Source organism: Lutra lutra, chromosome 1 (genome assembly GCF_902655055.1).
Source record: "Lutra lutra chromosome 1, mLutLut1.2, whole genome shotgun sequence".
In the NCBI taxonomy this organism is placed as follows: domain Eukaryota; kingdom Metazoa; phylum Chordata; class Mammalia; order Carnivora; family Mustelidae; genus Lutra; species Lutra lutra.
This window is the reverse complement of record NC_062278.1, coordinates 11,825,113-11,844,350: the sequence shown is the minus strand read 5'-3', so window position 1 is coordinate 11,844,350 and position 19,238 is coordinate 11,825,113. Positions and strand designations below refer to the sequence as shown.

At 49.1% G+C, this 19,238-nt stretch overlaps 1 protein-coding gene across 3 annotated transcripts in view; it reads left to right on the top strand.

Moving 5' to 3' along the window:
• IL10RB (interleukin 10 receptor subunit beta) overlaps nucleotides 1–19,238 on the top strand; it is a 32,152-nt gene that overhangs the window by 10,275 nt on the left and 2,639 nt on the right. For 2 of the 3 annotated variants that reach the window (XM_047720836.1, XM_047720829.1), the window contains exons 5-6: nucleotides 1,969–2,116; nucleotides 7,226–7,380. In XM_047720836.1, coding sequence (XP_047576792.1) covers nucleotides 1,969–2,116; nucleotides 7,226–7,380 — 303 coding nt within the window. Of the gene's footprint in view, nucleotides 1–1,968; nucleotides 2,117–7,225; nucleotides 7,381–12,159; nucleotides 12,464–19,238 lie in introns of those variants that run through there. The other variant, XM_047720820.1, reaches the window with a different exon arrangement.

Below are 19,238 nucleotides of genomic sequence, written 5' to 3'. Positions count from 1 at the left end.
GGTGTTAGGAGTTGGGGCCTTTGGGAGGCATGGGATTAGCAGCCTTATAAAAGGGACCCCAGAGAGCTCCCTTGGCAAGTCCTTGTGCCCTGTGATGAGGACACAGTGTGTAGATGGCTGGCTCGGAATCAGGAAGCCACCCTCCCCAGACCCCAGGTGTGCTGGTGCCTTGGTGTTGGACCCTCAGCCTTGAGAGCTGTGAGAAATAACATGTTTATTTAGAAGCCGCCTGCTCTGTGGTGTTCTGTTACGGCAGCCTGCAAAGAATAAGACAATAGGGTTCCCTTCTAGAATGTAGTGTTAAAAGGCTGCTGTATCCAGTCCATAAACTCATAGCATAAAAAGCTTCAGAAAATTCTGTTTCTTCCTGATGGGAGCATGTGAGCAGATAAAATCAGAATTTCCCAGGGTGTGAAAGCTGGCTAGAAAGGCAATCAGAGGGGACTTGAATGGGGCTTTTCACGTCTGTCCTTCCTTGCCTGCCAGTGTGGATCAACTCTGAGTTTAATCTCTGCACAAAATAGCACTGCAAGGTTGTAGGGGCATTGGGTCCCTAGGAATGAAAGCCAGGATTTTTTTATTTTTAATTATTAGAAGTTATACCATACTCTTCATGCAGTCAATGGTATAATCCAATTCTTGTTGTCAACGAGCTTGACTTTCTCCTACAATAAAGGAATAGAGAGAGACAAGTTGTCAACAAACCCAACGCCAAAAGAAAAATAACCAATTACTAAAGTTAAAAAAAAAAAAAGCTTGTGCTCATTTTCCATTGAAATTCCTATTCACCTAACACATTTTATTTTATTTTTTGAAGATTTTATTTATTTATTTGTGAGCGAGCATGAGCAGGGGGAACAGCAGAGGGAGAGGGAGAAGCAGGCTCTCTGCTGAGCAGCGAGGCCAATGCGGGACTTGATCTCAGGACCCTGAGATCATGACCTGAGCCGAAGGCAGACACTTAACCAACTGAAGCCACCCAGGAGCCCCTCATGTAACACATTTTAAATAGGACCCTTCTATCAGAAAATAGAACCAAGAACCATGATGGAAATGTGGGTGCATATACTCTTCTAGTTCCCTTTACTTTGCCGGGAACTGTTTTGGTTTTCCAAATTCAGGAACAGATCATCAGTAAGGATGACTTAGGTTCCCACTAAGCTGAGTCAGGGAGTCCGTGGCGGGTGCCTTGCAGAGGAGGCCGGCTCCATTTCAGGGGCTCACGTGGAAAAGCAATTCAAAGAAGAACGCTGGGCTGCCAGGGTCAGAAACCTGCTCTTTACCTAGGAGGAAAATCACATGGAGCCCCACGCTAAGGGTCCGGAGTTACCATTCTGGGGCTGCTGTACCAGATCTCCCCAAACCCAACAAAAGCATGTTGTCTCAAGGTCGCGGAGGCTCAAAATCTGAGATCCAGGGTTCAGCAGCGAGAGTCCTTCCAAGGGCTGTGAGCAAGGCTCTGTTCATGCCTGTCTCCTAGCTCCCAGGTCCCTGGCAGTTCTTCGCTCCTTAGCTCTTGGAAGTAACAACCCCATCTCCACCTCGTCTTTATGGGGGTTTTGTGTCCGTGTCCAGATCTCCTCTTCTCACCAGGATACCAGTCATGTTGGTTTAGGGCTCATCCTAACAAGCCCATTTTCACATGATTCCCTCCAACTAAGTTCCTTTCCAAATACTAATTAGGACTTCCACATATGAATGGGAGGGGATCCAATTCAACCTAAACAACCTAATTCTTTTTCAAAAGTGAGTGGGATGGCTTGTATGGCATCTAAACTAGAGAGTTCAGGAAATGAAGTGGTTTGTCAGGACCAGAGTCATCTCAGGGTCCCTGGAGATGAACGGGGAGGAACACCTGCTTCCTTTAGCTTCCTATTTTGAGCCCAAAGTAAAGATCATAACTGGGAAGACTGGGCGGGGGGGAGAGGAGATACAGAGGCCTGTTTTTACTTTTGTCTTTGTTCCTAGTGGCCAATGACCTGTCAATATGACTTTGAGGTCCTCAGAGATCTTGAGCCATGGACAACTTACTGTGTTCGAGTTCAAGGGTTTCTTCCTGATCGGAACAAAACTGGGGAATGGAGCCAGCCTGTGTGTGAGCGAACAGCCGACGACGGTGAGTCTTGAGACGCACCACCTGTAATTCTGCCTCCTCCGAGCCTTTCAGATCGTTCTGGAGACCCCCACCCAGGGTGAGCGCTGGAAGGTCCCTTAGACAGAAACACATCTGGCTCCAACTGCAAGCCAGGTCAGCTCTCAATGATCAACTTCCTGCTAGAAGGAGACTACCCCTTCTGAGGCAGCTCGTTCCCTCTTAGACCAAAGGGATGGATGGACGTGTTTTCCATTCATTGGGCTCTACCTCCTCTCACTCATCCACGCCGTGCTCATTCTGTCCTCTCAGGCCTCCTGATGCAAGTCTCATCAGTCCTCCAAGACCACCAGCAAGGTCGAGCCCCACCACACTACCCAGAAGACTCCCTTCCCTGGGCTGCATGTCTCCAGCCCCTCAGACACATGAGGGAGAGCTTAGGGACCTTGATCACTGTCCCCACCAAGGGCCACTTGTCTTGGCTTCCAGGACCTCAACACAATTGCTCATAGTCCTCCCTATTTCTTTTTTCTTTAAGATTTTTTTATTTATTTATTTGTTTGACACAGAGAGAGAGAGAGATCACAAATAGGCTGAGAGACAGAGAGAGAGGGGGAAGCAGGCTCCCTGATGAGCAGAGAGTCTGATGTGGGCCCCTCTTTTTTTTTTTTTTAAGATTATTTATCTATTTCTTTGCCAGAGAGAGATAGAGAGAGAGAGAGAGAGCACAAGTAGGTAGAGAAGGAGGCAGAGGTAGAGGGAGAAGCAGGTGCCCCACTGAGCAGAGAGCTGGATGTGGGACTTGATCCCAGGACCCTGGGATCATGACCTGAGCCGAAGGCAGACGTTTAACAGACTGAGTCCCCTGAGGTGCCCCTGCTCCCTATTTCTTAAAAAAAGAGAGAGAGAGAGAGAGAAGGAGGAAAAGAAGGAAGAGAGAGGTGGGAAGAGTACCATCGGCCCACACCATCACAGTGTGATCATTTACATACAGACATACTGCATTTGCACACAGGACGATACAGTCTTGCCCCCTGGATGTCTGCACCCACACAACAGGCTTTTTTTTTTTTTTTTTTAAGATTTTATTTATTTGTTTGTCAGAGAGATAGAGAGCACAAGTAGGCAGAGCTGCAGACAGAGGGAGAGGGAGAAGCAAGCTCTCTGGTGAGCAGGGAGCCCGATGTGGGACTCGATCCCAGGACTCTGGGATCATGACCTGAGCTAAAGGCAGACGCTTAACCGACTGAGCCACCCAGGTGCCCCACAACAGGCTTTTTTATTATTTAAAGACATCCTCGGGAGGCTCAGCCAGCTCAGACCGTGGAAGGATGAATACACGCAGGTCCACTCCTGGCCATTTTTCATTACTGAGGCCCTCCTGGAAGCAAGACACTGACCTGGGGGCTGCAAAAAATTCCTTCCAGAGGGAACAAAAGTTTTCGTCCTCTGTATCACAGTGCATTTCGGCGAAAATTGCAACGCTCTGATCCCATTGATTCGTCATTTCCGCTTAGCAAGTTCCTGAGTTGCTTTTTGTCATTGAACGTATTTCTCGCCCAGCTTTGCTCTGTGTCGTCTCATTTGCCAGAAAGAGCTTGAGGATCTTTACCCATCTGTTGCTTTGCGCTCCAGGATACAGCTTCCATTATACTGCTCAGCTGCTTGCTTGCTGATCCCTGACCCATCAGAAGAGAGCAGACTTTTATATAAGCGGTGCTGGTTTTTTGTCCGGAAAGTCGCTATAAATGTAAATGTAAAAAAAACTGGTAAATACCAGCTAAAATGGACACAGCCAGTGCCAAGTGCAATGCTGTGTCAGCTGTGTTCGAGACGATGTCTGGATATTTCTCAAAATAAGAGCCCTGTAATCAGGTGTGCTTAGAAATGATGGGGCCTCTCAGAAAAGTCCCCCCGTATATGAGCCCCATTAGCATATCTGATGTTTCAATATCCTTTTTGAGGATCAGCATTCCAAGGAACACAGCCTGGGAAAAACCAGCCCATCATATGCCATACTCTCACAACGAATCCTCCCTGCCCAAAAAAAAAAGGGGGAAAGTAGCCATTTTGAGCTCATTTCTTCTCAACGCCCTAATGTTGTTTTCGATTATCATCCTTATCCTTTTTACGTGTTGGTAATTAGCCACTTGATTATCTGTTCCGGGATGTTTGTTATTTTTTCTGGAGATCCACTTCAAGGTCACTGGCCTGGAGTTTTCTGAATCACGTTATTATTGTTGCTTCCTTGCTTTGTAAACGCACTAAGTGTTTGCCTGAATTCGGGATTCTTTCCCATCTCACGGACACAGACACGCGAATCTTCTGTAATCGTAGTAGCACATTTTCTCAGGGCTACAGAGCCACACAGAAAATCCTGCTGTCCTCCTGGAGGGACTTCTCCGTCGTTCTCTTTTTCTGTGGCCCCCAGTTCAGTGCCTCCCATCATCTGGAAGCCCAAGGTCAGTGTCGCAATGGACCTGCCTGCGTCTGGGCTGGCCGAGCCTCTGCAATGCCTTTAAATAATGGAAAGCCCTCCCTTCGTGGGCTGCATTATTTTCCAGGCCACACGTTATTTCTACAGCGCTTCTCTCTGGTTGGGTTTTTTTTTTTTTTCTCATTTTAATCCTCTCTTGAATCATTCTTACTTGAATCAGAATTCTGTACCTTGGGAGCCCCCAAGCTGCTTGAGTCATGAGAATCCCTGGTCTTAGAATTATCCTTCTTTTGGGGCGCCTGGGTGGCTCCGTCATTATTAGTAATGACATTCTTAAAGTCACACTGTGAAGGATCCCTAAGGGTCCTGAGACCTTACTGTCACAAGACATGCTTTGAGAGTTACAATTTGGCCTATGAGAGAAATATTTCAAATATTTTGTGACTATAAATGATCACCCAGGAACTGACAAAACCCAAGCATTTTATAAAAGGAAAGCATAACCCATGGAAAACCTGCTTTTGTGAAACATTTTAGGTTTGTGTAGACATAGCTATCTCGTTTGAACCTCACAACTCATTTTTCCCTGAGAGCCTTGTAAGGATCTGCCCGTTTCACAGACTGGGAAATCAAGGCTCAGAGACGTGAAGCAACTTGGCCAGCATCACTCAGATGGTAAATGAATGGGGACAGAGCAGGTTACCTCTCCTGTAATTTACTGCCCATGGACTCATTCCCCAGGTGAGCACAGTTTCCCTACGGGTGAAACAGGGAGAGGCAGTCCTCCAGGCCATACCATCAAGTGGAACTGAAGGAAGTAAGAGAGCTTTCTGGGGAGGGTCTGACACCTAGGTCCTCCCCTAAGTCCCAGCGCGTGTGAAGCAATGACCCATTCTCTCTTGGGGTGACTCACAAAGGCATCGTCTGAATTTTGTTGCCATTGACCAGGTGTGCCTGTCAAGCATCCTTAAACGAGCGATGCCGACACATCCTGGCTGGACCACAAGGGGACCGGGCGCTGCCCTCCAGGGGCTCAGCACAGTGTCAGCGACCATGGCGGGCTCGGGGGCTTAATCGTTGTTCGCTGAGTGGGGGGCCCCTCTGTCTGGCTCGCTCACCAGGTGACCCTGCATTCACCGAGAACAGACACATTTGGGTTGGATGTGCTGAAAATATGGGCTGGCAGGCACCCCTCCTCAATTCTAGCAAATGAGGCGACTTTGCAGGGGGTCTGGGAGGAGGACCCTTGAGCTCAGGGCCCAGGCCAGAAAGTTGATGATGACCAGACCATTGCCAGCATGAATGGAAACAAAGAGGAGCAAGGGAGGAGGGCAGGCCCATCCCAACCCCTGCTTCCCACCCCCCCACCACAAACACCACATGGGTTCAGACATCGAACGCCTGTGGGCACCCACTGCTCAGTGCGGGGCTTGGGGGGCCGGCAGCCAACCCAGCCCCAGCGAACTTCGGTCTGCCCTGTGCAAGTAGGAATCGACATTTTCTCTGCAAATAAAATGACTCCCTTCTAAAAAGACGCACTCTTAAAGGGCAGGGTTCATTGGCTTGTCCTCTCTGGGCCCCAGAAGCTTTGGGTTTTAATCGGGAGGATGGTGCCGGTTGCCAGGCTCCTGGCGTTGGGAGGGTGGGTGGCCCCAGGCAGCAGGAGAAGGCACCTGGTGCTGAATGAGGGGAGCCGGGACCACAAATGCCTGGGTCAGAGACAAAGCTGGCTGGTAGAGCAGTAAAAACAGATTTTACTCAGTAAGGACTTGCAGGAGGGAAAGAGCTACCCGGGTGTTTTAAAGGACGAACAAGAGAGGGGCAGAGAAGAGAGGCTCGGGGAAGGGACACATCACAAAGCAGGTGAGAGGGGCCCAGGGCAGCGTTCACACTGCTCCATCGGCGTCGAATGCCACCTGGTGTTTATCAAGTCAGGCTTCCCCCTCCCGCCAAGGCTGGGGACAGGGGGTCTCCTTCACGAAGATTGCAATTTAGAGGAATGGCTGCAGGTCCTTGAGAAAGGTAGCCCTGGATTTTAGGAGATACAGATGCATCTTGAAGGGGCAGAGGAAGGATTCACAGGCATAAGCTTTGGATAGCAAAGGCTCTAAGAAAGGAAGGCCAGGTGTTGGCAGAAGAGGCAGTGAGTTCTTTTGTGACTTTTTCCAGACAGAAACCCGCGGTGGGTGCTAGGTCGTGCCAGCCGCAAGGCCACTAGAGGCCACACTGGAGTTCAGGCGGGTGTCTGAGTGGCCGGGGGGCTCGGATGGTGGTGTCATGCCAAGAGCTTTTGCCCTTCTCAGTACAAAGCCCCACAGCGCGTGCATTTCCTTGGGGCTCTGGGGTCCCGTTTCCTGCGTCAGGGCAGCAGAGGCTTCTCGAGAAACCTGGGGCGGCTCATTGCTCAGAGTCCCTGCTAAGTGTTCTCCTCGTGTATGTCAGCAGTCGTGCCCGAAACCAAAGCTGGAAAAAGACAGGAAGGGGGTGGGGGGTTGGGGGGGCACTTGCTGGAAACCCCTGGATCCTTGAGCAGGTGTCCGTGTTTCCTCCTCACCGGCCCCCTCCCGAGATGGGCATCTGGCCCCATTTTCAGGGATTCCCACCAGGTTGCCATGGTGACGGAGTGTGGAGGTCAGGTGACCCAGGTGTCCTTGTCTGCTGCCTAATGCAGCCCCCCCCCCCCGCTGTCCCCACAGAGACAGCCCCACCCTGGACTGTGGCCGTGGTCCTGGCAGTGTCCTTGTGCGCAGCCCTCTTGCTGCTTGGCTGCTCGGCCCTGCTGTGGTGTTTGTACAAGAAGACCAGACACGCCTTCTGCCCAGGGAACTGCCTGCCGCAGCACCTGAAAGAGGTAGGCCTGGGATGGGCCGGGGGTGGAGAGGAGGCCTTTCCTTGCCAGCCAGCTCTTGACATGAGAGGGGACGACCAGAACCTAAAGTTTACCAGGACTCCTGTGGGAAAAGCCCTCCCTCTGGGAACCCTCTAGACCGGCAGTTGGCTAACTCTCCCCTGAAGGGCCAGATAGAGCAAATATTTTAGGCCTCGTAGCCCAAGAGGCAAAATCAAGATATTGTATAAGTACTTATAAAACCGCTTAAATGTAGGCATTTAAAACTCTTAAAACCGTGCTGAATTCCCGGGTTTCACCATAGTTCGCTGACCCTGCTCTAGACTCACAGAGCCTAAAATTGCGAACGCAGGGAGCACCAGGTTCCCCGACTGGGTCTCTGGGAACGCTGGTAAGCGGGGCCACTCCTGTGTCTGCCCTGAGGAAGCTTCTGGTAGTTGCTGGCCCTCTTTGGCATCCCTGGGCTCGTGGACACATCACCCCGCTCACTGCCTTCGTGTTCACGTGACGTCCTTCCTGTGTGTGTCTGCATCACATGTCCTCTTCTTCTAAGGACACCAGCCATATTGGATTTGAGGCCAAAGGAGTTCATTTTACCTCGATTACTTCTGTAAAGACGCTATCTCCAAATAAGTCACATTCTGAGTTGGCAACACTGGGAGGGGCAGCCGAGCCCCTTGGCTGGAGCTGATGCTTGTTTGAGGAATGATATGCCGTTCCTGTTCCACAGGCCCTTGGTCAGCACCACTGAGGTCTGACTGGCCCAGGACCCCGGGGCGGTCTCAGAGTTCAGAAATGACCCAGAGACACAGAGCCGCTTCCCTGAGTCCACACACAGGCCTCTCCCACAGGCTTCCTCTTCCCTGACCCTCCCGTCTCCCTTCTTCTGGGTCCCTGACCGCACCGGCCTAGCCATTAACCTCTGCCTGTGAGTCCAGGAGGAGCCCAATCTTGGGCCACTTTTCTTCCAACACAAGAAGAGCACCAGTGGAGGGCTTCCTCCTCTCCACTGCCATTCAGGGCCCTCCGGTTCAGCCCCTGGTGCTACCACAGGCCATTTTGGGTTTGCGCGCATGTGCTGTGCCCAACTTCCCATGAACCATGTTTGACCTTTTCCCACTCCCTCAGCTGTGCCCGCCCCCCCCCCCCGCCCCTGTGGTCATGGTGTGAGCAGAGGCAGACGTGCTGGTACAGCAGGGGTGCATAGTGTGGGAGGCTGGGCCCCATGCATATGTTTCCTCAGACCTCACTGTAGGAACTGGTGGGTCCAGCAGGCCTCATGGGGGTGACTCACTTCTGGGTGGCCCAGGCTCCCAGTGTCCTGGACTGTCTCTCCCAGTTCCCTATAACATCTGGGAGCTGTTTTTCCAACAGGGTATAATTCCCTGCTGTGTGATGGCCTCACCTAGTCCCCAAACTGTAGTGACCTGCACTGTGATTCTCCTTTTAGGATTTGACGGATACTCCAGCCAGTATCTTTTCCCACCACAGACCCTTTGGGGACCTGCCACAGCACGTAGCCAGTTCACGTTCAATTGGTGTGTCATCATTGGCTGATCGTGCTGGGCCTTCATAGCCCTGCACCAACCAGCCACGAGATGTGGCTAGGGCACTCTGCTCCGTGGCCCATACCTTCCGCAGGGCCCTCTCCTGCCCGTGGCAGCTGTCCTGTGTCACTCTGTGAATTGTATTCCCAGGGCAGAACATGCTGCCCCCAGACCCATGAGGCCCACCTAGCATCATGCTAGTTCTTAGCAGTGGGAGGGGTGGGATGGGATCATTGGTCCTTTACTTTGGAGAAGATGTCCAGCTCGCCCTACTCCACGGAACCCCTAAAACTTTGCTGATACGGCAGGTCCCTGAGTCCCAGGGAGTATCCCACACTCCAGAATGCATGTGCCCATCCAAGGCCTTGCCACTTCTATCCCTTTTGGTCCTGTGGCCATATTGTCATGATAGCTGATGCCAGGCCTTGTCCCCAGACCACCCAGTTGGGGGCTATAGACTACCACCGGGAAGGACACAGTTCCGCAGTCAAGGCCCCTCTCTTCTCTACAGCACAGTTTCTGAGACTACTCTGCTGCAAGCCAGGCCAGCCCCGGGGTCCCCAGAGGCTAGGGCATAAGCACTTCCACAGTGAGGGCTGGTCTGGGCCATGCAGCAGCCACGGTGGGTGGCAAGTGAGACACGTGACCCCAGGCAAGTGTTTCTGAGTGGCTAGGGACCTTTTAACAAGAGGTGTTCACCAGGATGGCAGTGCCAGAATGAGCCAGGAGGCCTCTGTGAACTCTTGAGAAGCAGGAAGAACAAAGGGGGAAAGGCCCATTGTTCGGGTGGAAAGTGTTTTGTAAGTGGAGATGGAGCAGGAAACAAAGCTAGTCACTTGAGACGGGGCAGGAAACACAGCTCGTCACTTGCTGTTTCTGCTTCTGGCTCGCCATCACAGAGACGGGTCAGACAGGAAAGGACAGATGGGACTACGTGCTCAGAGATGGGCACAGTGAAGGGGTGGCTGGAATGAGCCCCCTTTGAGGCTAGAAGACTTTGCAGACCCCCCTGCAGAGCCAGCCACTGTGATCGATCTGAGAAATGCCAGGTGCTGGAGAAGGGGAGAGTTGGGGTAGGTGGGTGGTGAGAACGAGGGAGGTGCCAGGAAACTATGTAGACTGGGATCATTGCATCATGAAATTCACCAGCCTGATGCACGATGTAAGGGTCCCCTAACCATGGCCCAGAGAGTAATTGCGAGTTCTGGGAGACTTAGTGGGGATGGAGACTTTGCACTGAAGCCATAGGGAAGTTTATCCAATAGGATATATTGAGTGTGTGTGTGTGTGTGTGTGTGTGTGTGTGTGTGTGTGTCTCCCACCCAGAGACCAGCTTGGTCCTTGCTTTCCTGAGACTTACAACACGTCTTCCCCTGTTCTTCTTTCCTGTCCCCTTGCCCTGGAGAATCAAGAATGGCTCTAGTCCATTCTTACGAATCCACTGGACCCAAGGGTTTGGGGAGGTTCCTTCTGCCCCCAGTGTCCCCCTTTGTACAACAGAGATTGGACATAATTCCTCTTGCCACCCCGCCCCTTCCATCAGCTGCTGGAGACCCAGAGGGTGGGAGGTGGAAATCCTGACAGGTCCTCACCAGGGGCAGTGCCACTGCCAACGGCTTAAATTAAGTCCCATCAAAGGGCTGAGTGTGGAGATGACATTACGAGGGCAGGGAACTGTCAGGGGTGAAGTTACAAGTCAACAGCGGAGGGGAGAAGGAAAGCCACAGAGCCCTGAGACTGTCTCCACCTTGTCCTGAAGACACTGGTGGACCTCCAAGGAGGGAAATTGGCAAACTTGAAGTCAGCAGATGTTCGGGGAAACACAGCTGGGCATCTTTCATGGTTCAAAGAGCCAGAGAGACCCAGATGGTTAGACTCAGGTTCTGGCCCCTAACCAGCCCCCCACCCCCAGCTCCCGGTAGGGAAACCGACAAGGCCGTATCCATAAAATGCTCTAGACAGAAACATAGCACAAGCCACGTGTGTTTTAAATTGGCTAGTAGCCATGTCTGTTTTTTTTTTTTAATAAAAAAAGGAAGACGAAATTAACATTAATGATATATTTTATATAACCCAGTATATACAAAATAATCATTTCAACACATAATGAATAACCTTTTTAATACTTGAAATACTGACCTTCTCTTTTCCTACAAAGCCTTCAGAATCTGGATTCTAACTAGCCACATTTTAGGTGGTGAGTAAGCCACACGTAACTCGTGGCTCCCGACGGGGCAGGCAGTGCAGGGCTCAGGGTTACGGACCCATCGGGTGCTGGCGAACCCCAAAGAGGGCCCCTAACCCAGCCGGAGGACACGTAGGAGATTCTATTCTTTTTCCAAGACACATTCATCCCATGCCTGCAACGTGCTGCTTCCTAGAGGAGGTGACACTCGGGCCACATTTATGCCACAGCCTTGGGATCGGTCTAAAAAAAATGTCCCTCCCAGTTTACGAGAAAAATTATCAGAGGGGACCTGGTTGCACCATCAGAGAGTGGTCTGAGGTGCAGATTCATGGTCAAAATTTTAGAAATTGTGGTAAAACACACAGAACGTAAAATTTGCCATCTCGACCATTTTTAAGTGCATAGTTCCGTGGTGTTAAATGCCTTCACACTGGGTTACACTGGTGGGCAGTCAGCGCCACTGTCCATCGCCGGAACTTTTCCATCATCCCAAATAGAGTCTGTCCCCATTAAACAAGAACTCCCCCTCTCGCCCTCTGCAGCCCCTGGCACCCCCCATCCTTCCTACTTTCTGTCCGTGAATTTGACTCCTTGTGGGACCTCACATTTAGTAGAGTCATACAATATTCGTCCCTTCGTGTCTGGCTTACTCCACCTAGCATAACGCCCTGCGTAGCAGGTGTCAGAAATCCGTTCCTTTTCAAGGCTCAATAGTTTTCCACAGTAAGGATAGACCACATTTTCCTTTTCCGTGCCAGCGCTGACGGACACCTGCGTTGCTCTTACCTTCTGGTTCTTTCTTTGAGACCCAGCTTTCTGTTCTTCTGGGTATGTATTCAGAAGTGAAATTTTGCACTGTGTGGCCATTCTATTTTTAAACTTTTGAGGAACTCTGATGCTGTGATTGTCACATGCTTTAAACCAGCCTTCTCCAGCCAGGAGTTCCATATAAAATCTGTGTTAAGCCCAGAAAAAGGAATGGGGAAATTTTGATCACTGACTTTGTGGTTTTTTTTTTTTTCTTTTCTTTTTTTATCCCCCTCACAGTTTTTAGGCCACCCTCATCACAGTACGCTTCTGTTTTTCTCCTTCCCGCCTGCTGATGAAATCTTTGACAAACTGAGTGTCATTACACAAGTCTCCGAAAACAGCAGGCAGAATCCTGGCGATGGCAGCACCCCCGGGGCCCCGTCTGGGCAGGGCTCCTCCGAGCTGGTCCCCGAGGAGGGAGTGCACACCAAGGAGTACAGCACCCCCCTCCTTCTCTCGCCCACCTGTGAGGGTCAGCAGGAAACCACCTGAGCAAACCCCGCATCTAAAACTCTCAGATTCCAGGACAACAACTGAACAACCAAAGAGCTAGATCTTAAAGGCTCACTTGGCAAAAAAAAAAAAAAAAAAAAAAAAAAAAAAAAAAAACACTCCACAGTGGGAATGTGTTGCTTTATAAAGGCCTCAATGATTAAAAAAAAAAATTCTTGATCACTAAGGAGTATAATTTCCAGCCTCTTCTGCTCACTCCTATGAGGAACAATTTTTAATTAGAAGAAACAAAAATACTTAAAATGAGGGATAAAAAACGAGATGTTGCAAAATCCAGCCAGATGGCCAAGAGACGGATCCGGAAAACAGCCTCAAGTCACGGTGGCCAGCGAACTTTTGGGATTCTCAGGGATACTTGGACTGGATTTATTTTGCTATCTGTACGTGTTCTATATAGTGCTGGTGCTCTAATACAGTTTTATTCTCTAGTTCATCTGTATGCGTGAACGGTACCCCGTTTGGGTACTTGGCAGATAGCACGTGAGGCTGTCGTTTGCCATTTCCCCTGTCCGTTCCACAGGTATTCCTCGGTCCTTTCCTCCGTCACCTGGGAACAGTGCGGGGTGGGGGGAGGGCCTAATGGTATCTGGGAGCGATCAGTCCAGGAAGCCTTGGGTTCCACTCAGGCACCTGCTAGCCTGTGATCCTTCAGCTTCCTCATCTGTACGTGGAAATCAAAAGACCTAAGGATTAGTCATATTCCATGAAAAGCACCACCCCCAGGGGCGCCTGGGTGGCTCAGTCGGTTGGGGTCATGATCTCAGGGCCGTGTGATCGAGCCCTGTGCTGGGCTCCACGCTCAGGGCAGAGTCCGCCTGAGGATTCGCTCTCTCGATCTCCCTCTGCCCCTCCCCCTTCATGCTCTCTCTGTCTCTTTCTAAAATAAATAAATCTTAAAAAAAAAAAAATTGGCTTCTGGGTGGCTGTCATTAAGCGTCTGCCTTCAGCTCAGATCTTGATCCCAAGGTCCCGGGATCAAGCCCTGCATTGGGCTCCCTGCTCAGCAGGAAGCCTGCTTCTCCCTCTCCAAACCCCCTGCTTGTGCTCCCTCTCTGTGTCTCTCTCTGTCAAGTAAATAAATAAAATATTTTTTAAAAAAAAGTGCTGTCTCCAGTAGGCACTCAGTAGGCACTCAACAAATGGTAGCTCTTCATATCAGCGATACAATCTCATGGGTATGAACTTAACCCCACACACTGAGGTCAGCAACCAGTGTCCCTTCCTCTGTGTCAGATTGCCCAATAAAGTAGATTCCTCAAAGGCCACAAAAATGGGGAAAAACACTTCTTGGAATGACTTGACATTCTTAAAATGAAGTGTCATGGGCTCGGGAGGTGGGGGAAAGGCAGGGTGGGGGTAGGGCTGGAGACGAGAAGATCGTTGACCTTCCTTGCACTCATTTTACATTTCAGTATTTTTAAATTATTTTCAGTAACACTGTGAGGGAGGGATCACCATATTTGCAGTTCTTTGTGCCCCCAGACATCTTAACTGGGGTCTGGGTCTCATCTTGAGACAGGGGAGAGAAATTGATTCTCTTCCCCAGTTAAGCTCTTACTTCCTAAACACACATCGATGGGGGAGGGGCACTCAACTTGGGGAGGCATCTAGCTCAGGAGAGAAGAAAAGAGACACCCCATCACTCACCCTCTCCCCGCTGTGGACTCTCAGCATTCTTTTGCCTCCCCTCGCACCTGACTCTCCTGCATGTGTCTGAGGAATCTCCCCCCTTGCAGATGTAAAACTCTCCCTCTCTCTGGGGGCTCCAAATGCTGCATGCTCATTCCCCAGCCCCCTCACTGCTGGCCTAGAGGCTCCAGCCCAGCTTTGACTTAGAAGGTGGGCACCAGCAGCAGAAGCAGGAGCTTGGGGAGAAGTAGCCAATGGCCAACGGGGGCTCACACCAGCACAGTGACATCCCCACCAGAAGGGGTCTGATTTGAACGTTGTTCCTGCTTGGGTCCCCGCTGAAGCTATTTCCCTCCAACTCTTTAAGAGAATCTGTGAGATCCTCTCTATGTCCATCTCCAAACTCCTTTTCTGCTTGTATCAGCCCCGATCAGTTTCTCATCTTCGCATCTAAAACCCTGAGCAAGGGGACGCCTGGGTGGCTCAGTTGGTTGGGCAGCTGCCTTCGGCTCGGGTCATGATCCCAGCGTCCTGGGATCGAGTCCCACATCGGGCTCCTTGCTTGGCGGGGAGCCTGCTTCTCCCTCTGCCTCTGCCTGCCATTCTGTCTGCCTGTGCTTGCTCGCTCTCCCTCTCTCTCTGACAAATAAATAAAATCTTTAAAAAAAAAAAAAACAAACCCTGAGCAGGGGCCCCTGGGTGGCTCAATCAGTTAAGTGTCTGCCTGTGGGTCAGTTCTTGATCTTGGGGTCCTGGGATCAAGTCCCGCATTCGGCCCCCTGCTCAGCAGGGGGTCTGCTTCTCCTGCCTGGGCCTCTCTTTCCCCTCTCCCCACTCTTGTGTCCGTGCGCACACACTCTCCCTCTCCCTCCCTCCCTCCCTCTTTCTCTCTCTCAAATAAATAAAATCTTTAAATACTAAAAATAAAACTCAGAGCAGGCCTCCAACAGTGGAGCGGCATGGATGTGGATTTCCCAGGCCTAAAAAAGCATGTGTAGGAGGAAGGTGGGCATGAGACATCTCTCTGCTTGGTTTCCTAGCTGAGGGAGTTGACAGAAACACCTTCCCTCCAGAGGTGGGAGGTCCTGAAGGGTTTAGGGAAAAGGAGTTGAAGCCCAAGATTGGCTAGCTGGAGCCTGAGGGGCTAACAGCCTCCTACCGAGGATTGGAGACACGAGGTGCAAAGACAAGGGGAGAGAAAACTATGGGTCCTCCCCGGCCAAGAGCTGACAACTGATATCCTGCCCTACTGGGAAAGACCCCAGGTATTTTGTGTGGTAAGGGTGGAACCAGGATCACCTCAGGGACCAATTCGAAGCACACTGAGAAATGCACTGTTGTCTGCTTCCCTCACACTGCCCACACTCCCCAACTCCCACTGCTGACAGACATTTGCTTAGTGCTGAGAAGCAGCCCCCACCATGTATTCCCCATCCCCCTAAGCACTCCTTTTATCTCTTGACCACCTCTTTAATGACACGATCTGCTCTTGCCTTCAGCACAGTAAATAATGGACACGTCTATCCTTTGGCAATCTTGATGATAAGGAATGCCAATTTGACTTCCGTTTCCCACAACATGGCTGACTAGACAACCTTCCTGACCCTTAGATGAAATCAACTGAAATGTTGGAGTAATGTTTAAAAAAAAAAAACATTGTAGTTATTTCCTAAAAAGGAAGGAAGGAATATCCAGAGGCCAAAATCTATAAAAGCTGACCAAGTGTCACGTTTCACCTTGAGGGCATTTGACAAACCCTGTGGATATCAGTCCCTCACAAGTTGTGAGGGGACAGAGGACAAAGACCAGGGCTCACCTAAGATGGGGTCTCAAGGAGCCCTCTTCATAAATCTGAAATCCCAAAAAGCCATCCCCTCTGTGTAAGGACTACTAGGAATAAATGAATCCCACCCTGTGACCATATTTGTTTCCTAGGGCTGCTCTCACAAAGTACCACACACGTGGTGATTTAACAGAAACATATTCTCTCACAGTTCCAGAGGCCAAAAATCCAAATCAGTATCACTCAGCTGAATTCAAGGTGTTCGAAAAGTCTTCAGAGTTTTTAGGAGACAATGTGTTCCTTCTTCTTCCCAAACACTGACTGTCCCTTGGCAGGTGGCAACCTCACTCCAGTCTCTGCTTCTGTGTTCACATGACCTTCTCGACCTTCTGTGTGTGTCTCCCTCTGCCTCGCTCTTCTGAGGACATTTGTGGTTGCATGTAAGCCCCACCAAGATAATCCAGGAAATTTTCGCCATCTTGAGACCCTCAGTTTAAGCACATCTGCAAAGACCCTATTTCCAAATAAACATGTTCATAGGTGTCGGGGATTAGGACCTGGAATCTTGGAGGGTTATTATTCAGCCTACCACACATCCCTAGCTGGGACTACAAGGGCACCTTTTTGGTTTTGGTTGTGTTTTCAGAGTGAAATGGCAAAATATATCCTCCCTGAGAAGTTATCATCTCAAATGAAAGGTGTGCAGCCCAAAATCACACTGTCTCAGTGGTCAACGAAAACTTCAGAGTTCACTGTTAGAAATCACAAAACCCAAAGGGAAATCCTCATTAGCAAGAGCCAGCAGAAACAACAAGCAATTAAGTCAGACCCACAAAGACTTCGGACCCTGCTGTGCACAGAATACAAAGCCTGCTTAACAGAGTTAAATGCATGTAAGGGGCACTGATAATGTCAGGAAGGCACAAGAGGCTGGATCATTCCACTTTATTGTGGCAGCACATGAATCCTAAATCTCAATGACTAAGAGCAAAGATTTGTTTCTCACTCATTTTGTTTGTGGCTGAAGGTCAACTGTCAGTCTGTTCTAATCCCAGTGACCTCTTCATTCTAGGATCAAGGCTGAAGGGCATGCTAAATGGTGAGAGAAATGTCAGCCCCCACAATAGTTTTTAGAGCTTCTGCTTAGGCATAGAGCCTGTCATTTCTGGCCACATTCCTTTGGTCAAAGATATGGTCAAGGCCAATGTCAATGAGTGAGGAAGTACTCCTCCCCTGGGGAGGAACTGCAAGTCATGTAGTGACAAATGGAGGAATGTATAATTCTCTTACAAAGAAGGGAGAGAATCACTGGGAGCAATCATTACAATCTGCTACAGACTGAGAAATTGCCAAATAGATTTGGGGGGTTGGGTGCAAATAGACCTGTAGAAATGAAAACTCTAATCACTGAAATGTACAAGTCAGAGAATGGGTTGAACCACCAATTAGACACAGCTGAAGAGAGAATAAGAAAATTGGGCAGGAAGGGGAGTGTATCTGTCAGGGTTCAGAGAAACAAAACCAATAGGATGTGTGGACTTATATGTAGAGAGAGATTGGTTTTAAGGAATCGACTCATAAGATCATGGAGGTTTGTGAGTCCAAAATACATAAGGCAGACTGATAGGCTAGAGACCCAGGGAAGAGTTGACATTTAGTTGAGTCCAAAAGCAGCCTTGAGAAAGAATTACCTCTTCCATCAATACCTCTGTCTTTTTGCTCTTAAGGCCTTCAACTGATTGGATAAGGCCCATCCACATTATGGAGGATAATCTACTTTACTCAAAGTCTGCTGATTGAAATGTAAATTTCATCTGAAAAGTATTTCCACAGCAATATTCAGATGCATCTGATCAAATACCTGAGTACTATGGCCCAGCCAAGTTAACATATAAAATTAACCACTGGAAGGGTAGATCTGAAGTGAACATCAAGGAGGCAATATAGAGAAACATAGGATAAGAAAATGTGAGAGGTTAATATATAAGACATATGATGTATAGAGTGAGATGATCTATTACATGTCTGATCACAATCTCAGAGGACAGGTGAGAAATGAGGAAGCCAATTTGAATATTTGAAAAGACAACAGCTGTTTAAGACACCAGTCTACCAAATCAGGAATCCCAGCAAATCCCAAGCTGGACAAATAAGGAGAAACCACATCATGATAAAACTACCAGACATCAAAAACAGAGAAGGTAGATTACCTTTGAAGGAAGAACAATTAAATTTATGGATGATTTCTCAGCAGTAACAGAAACCCAAAGTGGATAAAATAAGTTCTAAGTGCATCAAAAATCTCAGTCAGGGGCACCTGGGTGGCTCAGTTGGTTAAGCATCTGCCTTTGGCTCAACTCATGATCCTGGGGTCCTGGGATTGAGTCCTGTGTCAGGCTCCCTCCTCAGTGGGGAGCCTGTTTCTTCCTCTTCCTCTGCCTGCCATTCCTCCTGCTTGTGCTCTCTCTCTCTCCCTCTCTCTCTCTCTCTGTCAAATAAATAAATAAAATCTTTTAAAAATTCTCGGTCAACCTAGACCTGTATATCCTACAAAATGTGTATCCCTTCAGGAAAAGGAACAAAAAGACTCAGACAAACAAAAGTTGAGAGCATTTGACATCAAAAGGTCTTGATCAGATAAAGATCTAAAGGGTATGTTGTAGGCTGAAGGATACCCTTCCCACGTGGAAGTTACGTGGGAATACCTAAGAAGAAAAGAGGAGAGAATCTGGTAAATACGTGAGTAAATCTAAACAAATATTGACTACATATGACAGTAATACTCTATTCTGGGTTGTCAATGCAACAACTGAAACACAGAGGGGAAGAACTGTAGGGAAAATGACTTCATGTTCCTGCTGTGTTTCAGAGAAGAATAAAGACACTGATTGTTTTGAGACATGGATAAGTTAAGCATGTATAGATTCCTAGAGTCACCTCATCACTAGAGAAGTGGTTTCCATCTGGCTCAAGGAAGGGATTCAGTTTTGACCGCAGGGGACATGAGACAATGTCTGGAAACATTTGTGGTTGTCAGAACTGGAGGGGTGTTACTGGTCTCTGGGGAAAAGAAGCTGAGAGGCTGCAAAGCAGCCAATCAATGATGCACAAGATAGCCAACATGCAACAGAGAATTATAAAGCCCAAAATATCAATAGAGGAGAGGTTGGGAAACTCTGTACCAAAAGGAAAAAGCAGAATAAGGAAAATGACTCACTCAAGAGATTACTCTGACCAAAAAGAAGGGACCTTAAAAAAAAAGGCAGAACAAATGGGAAACATAAGTAATATAATAGAAATAGATCAACAAGTCAATGGACTAAGCAATCCAGTAAAAGATAAAATTGTCAGAGTATATTTTTTAAATGATAGTAAAATTCTAGCTGTTTCT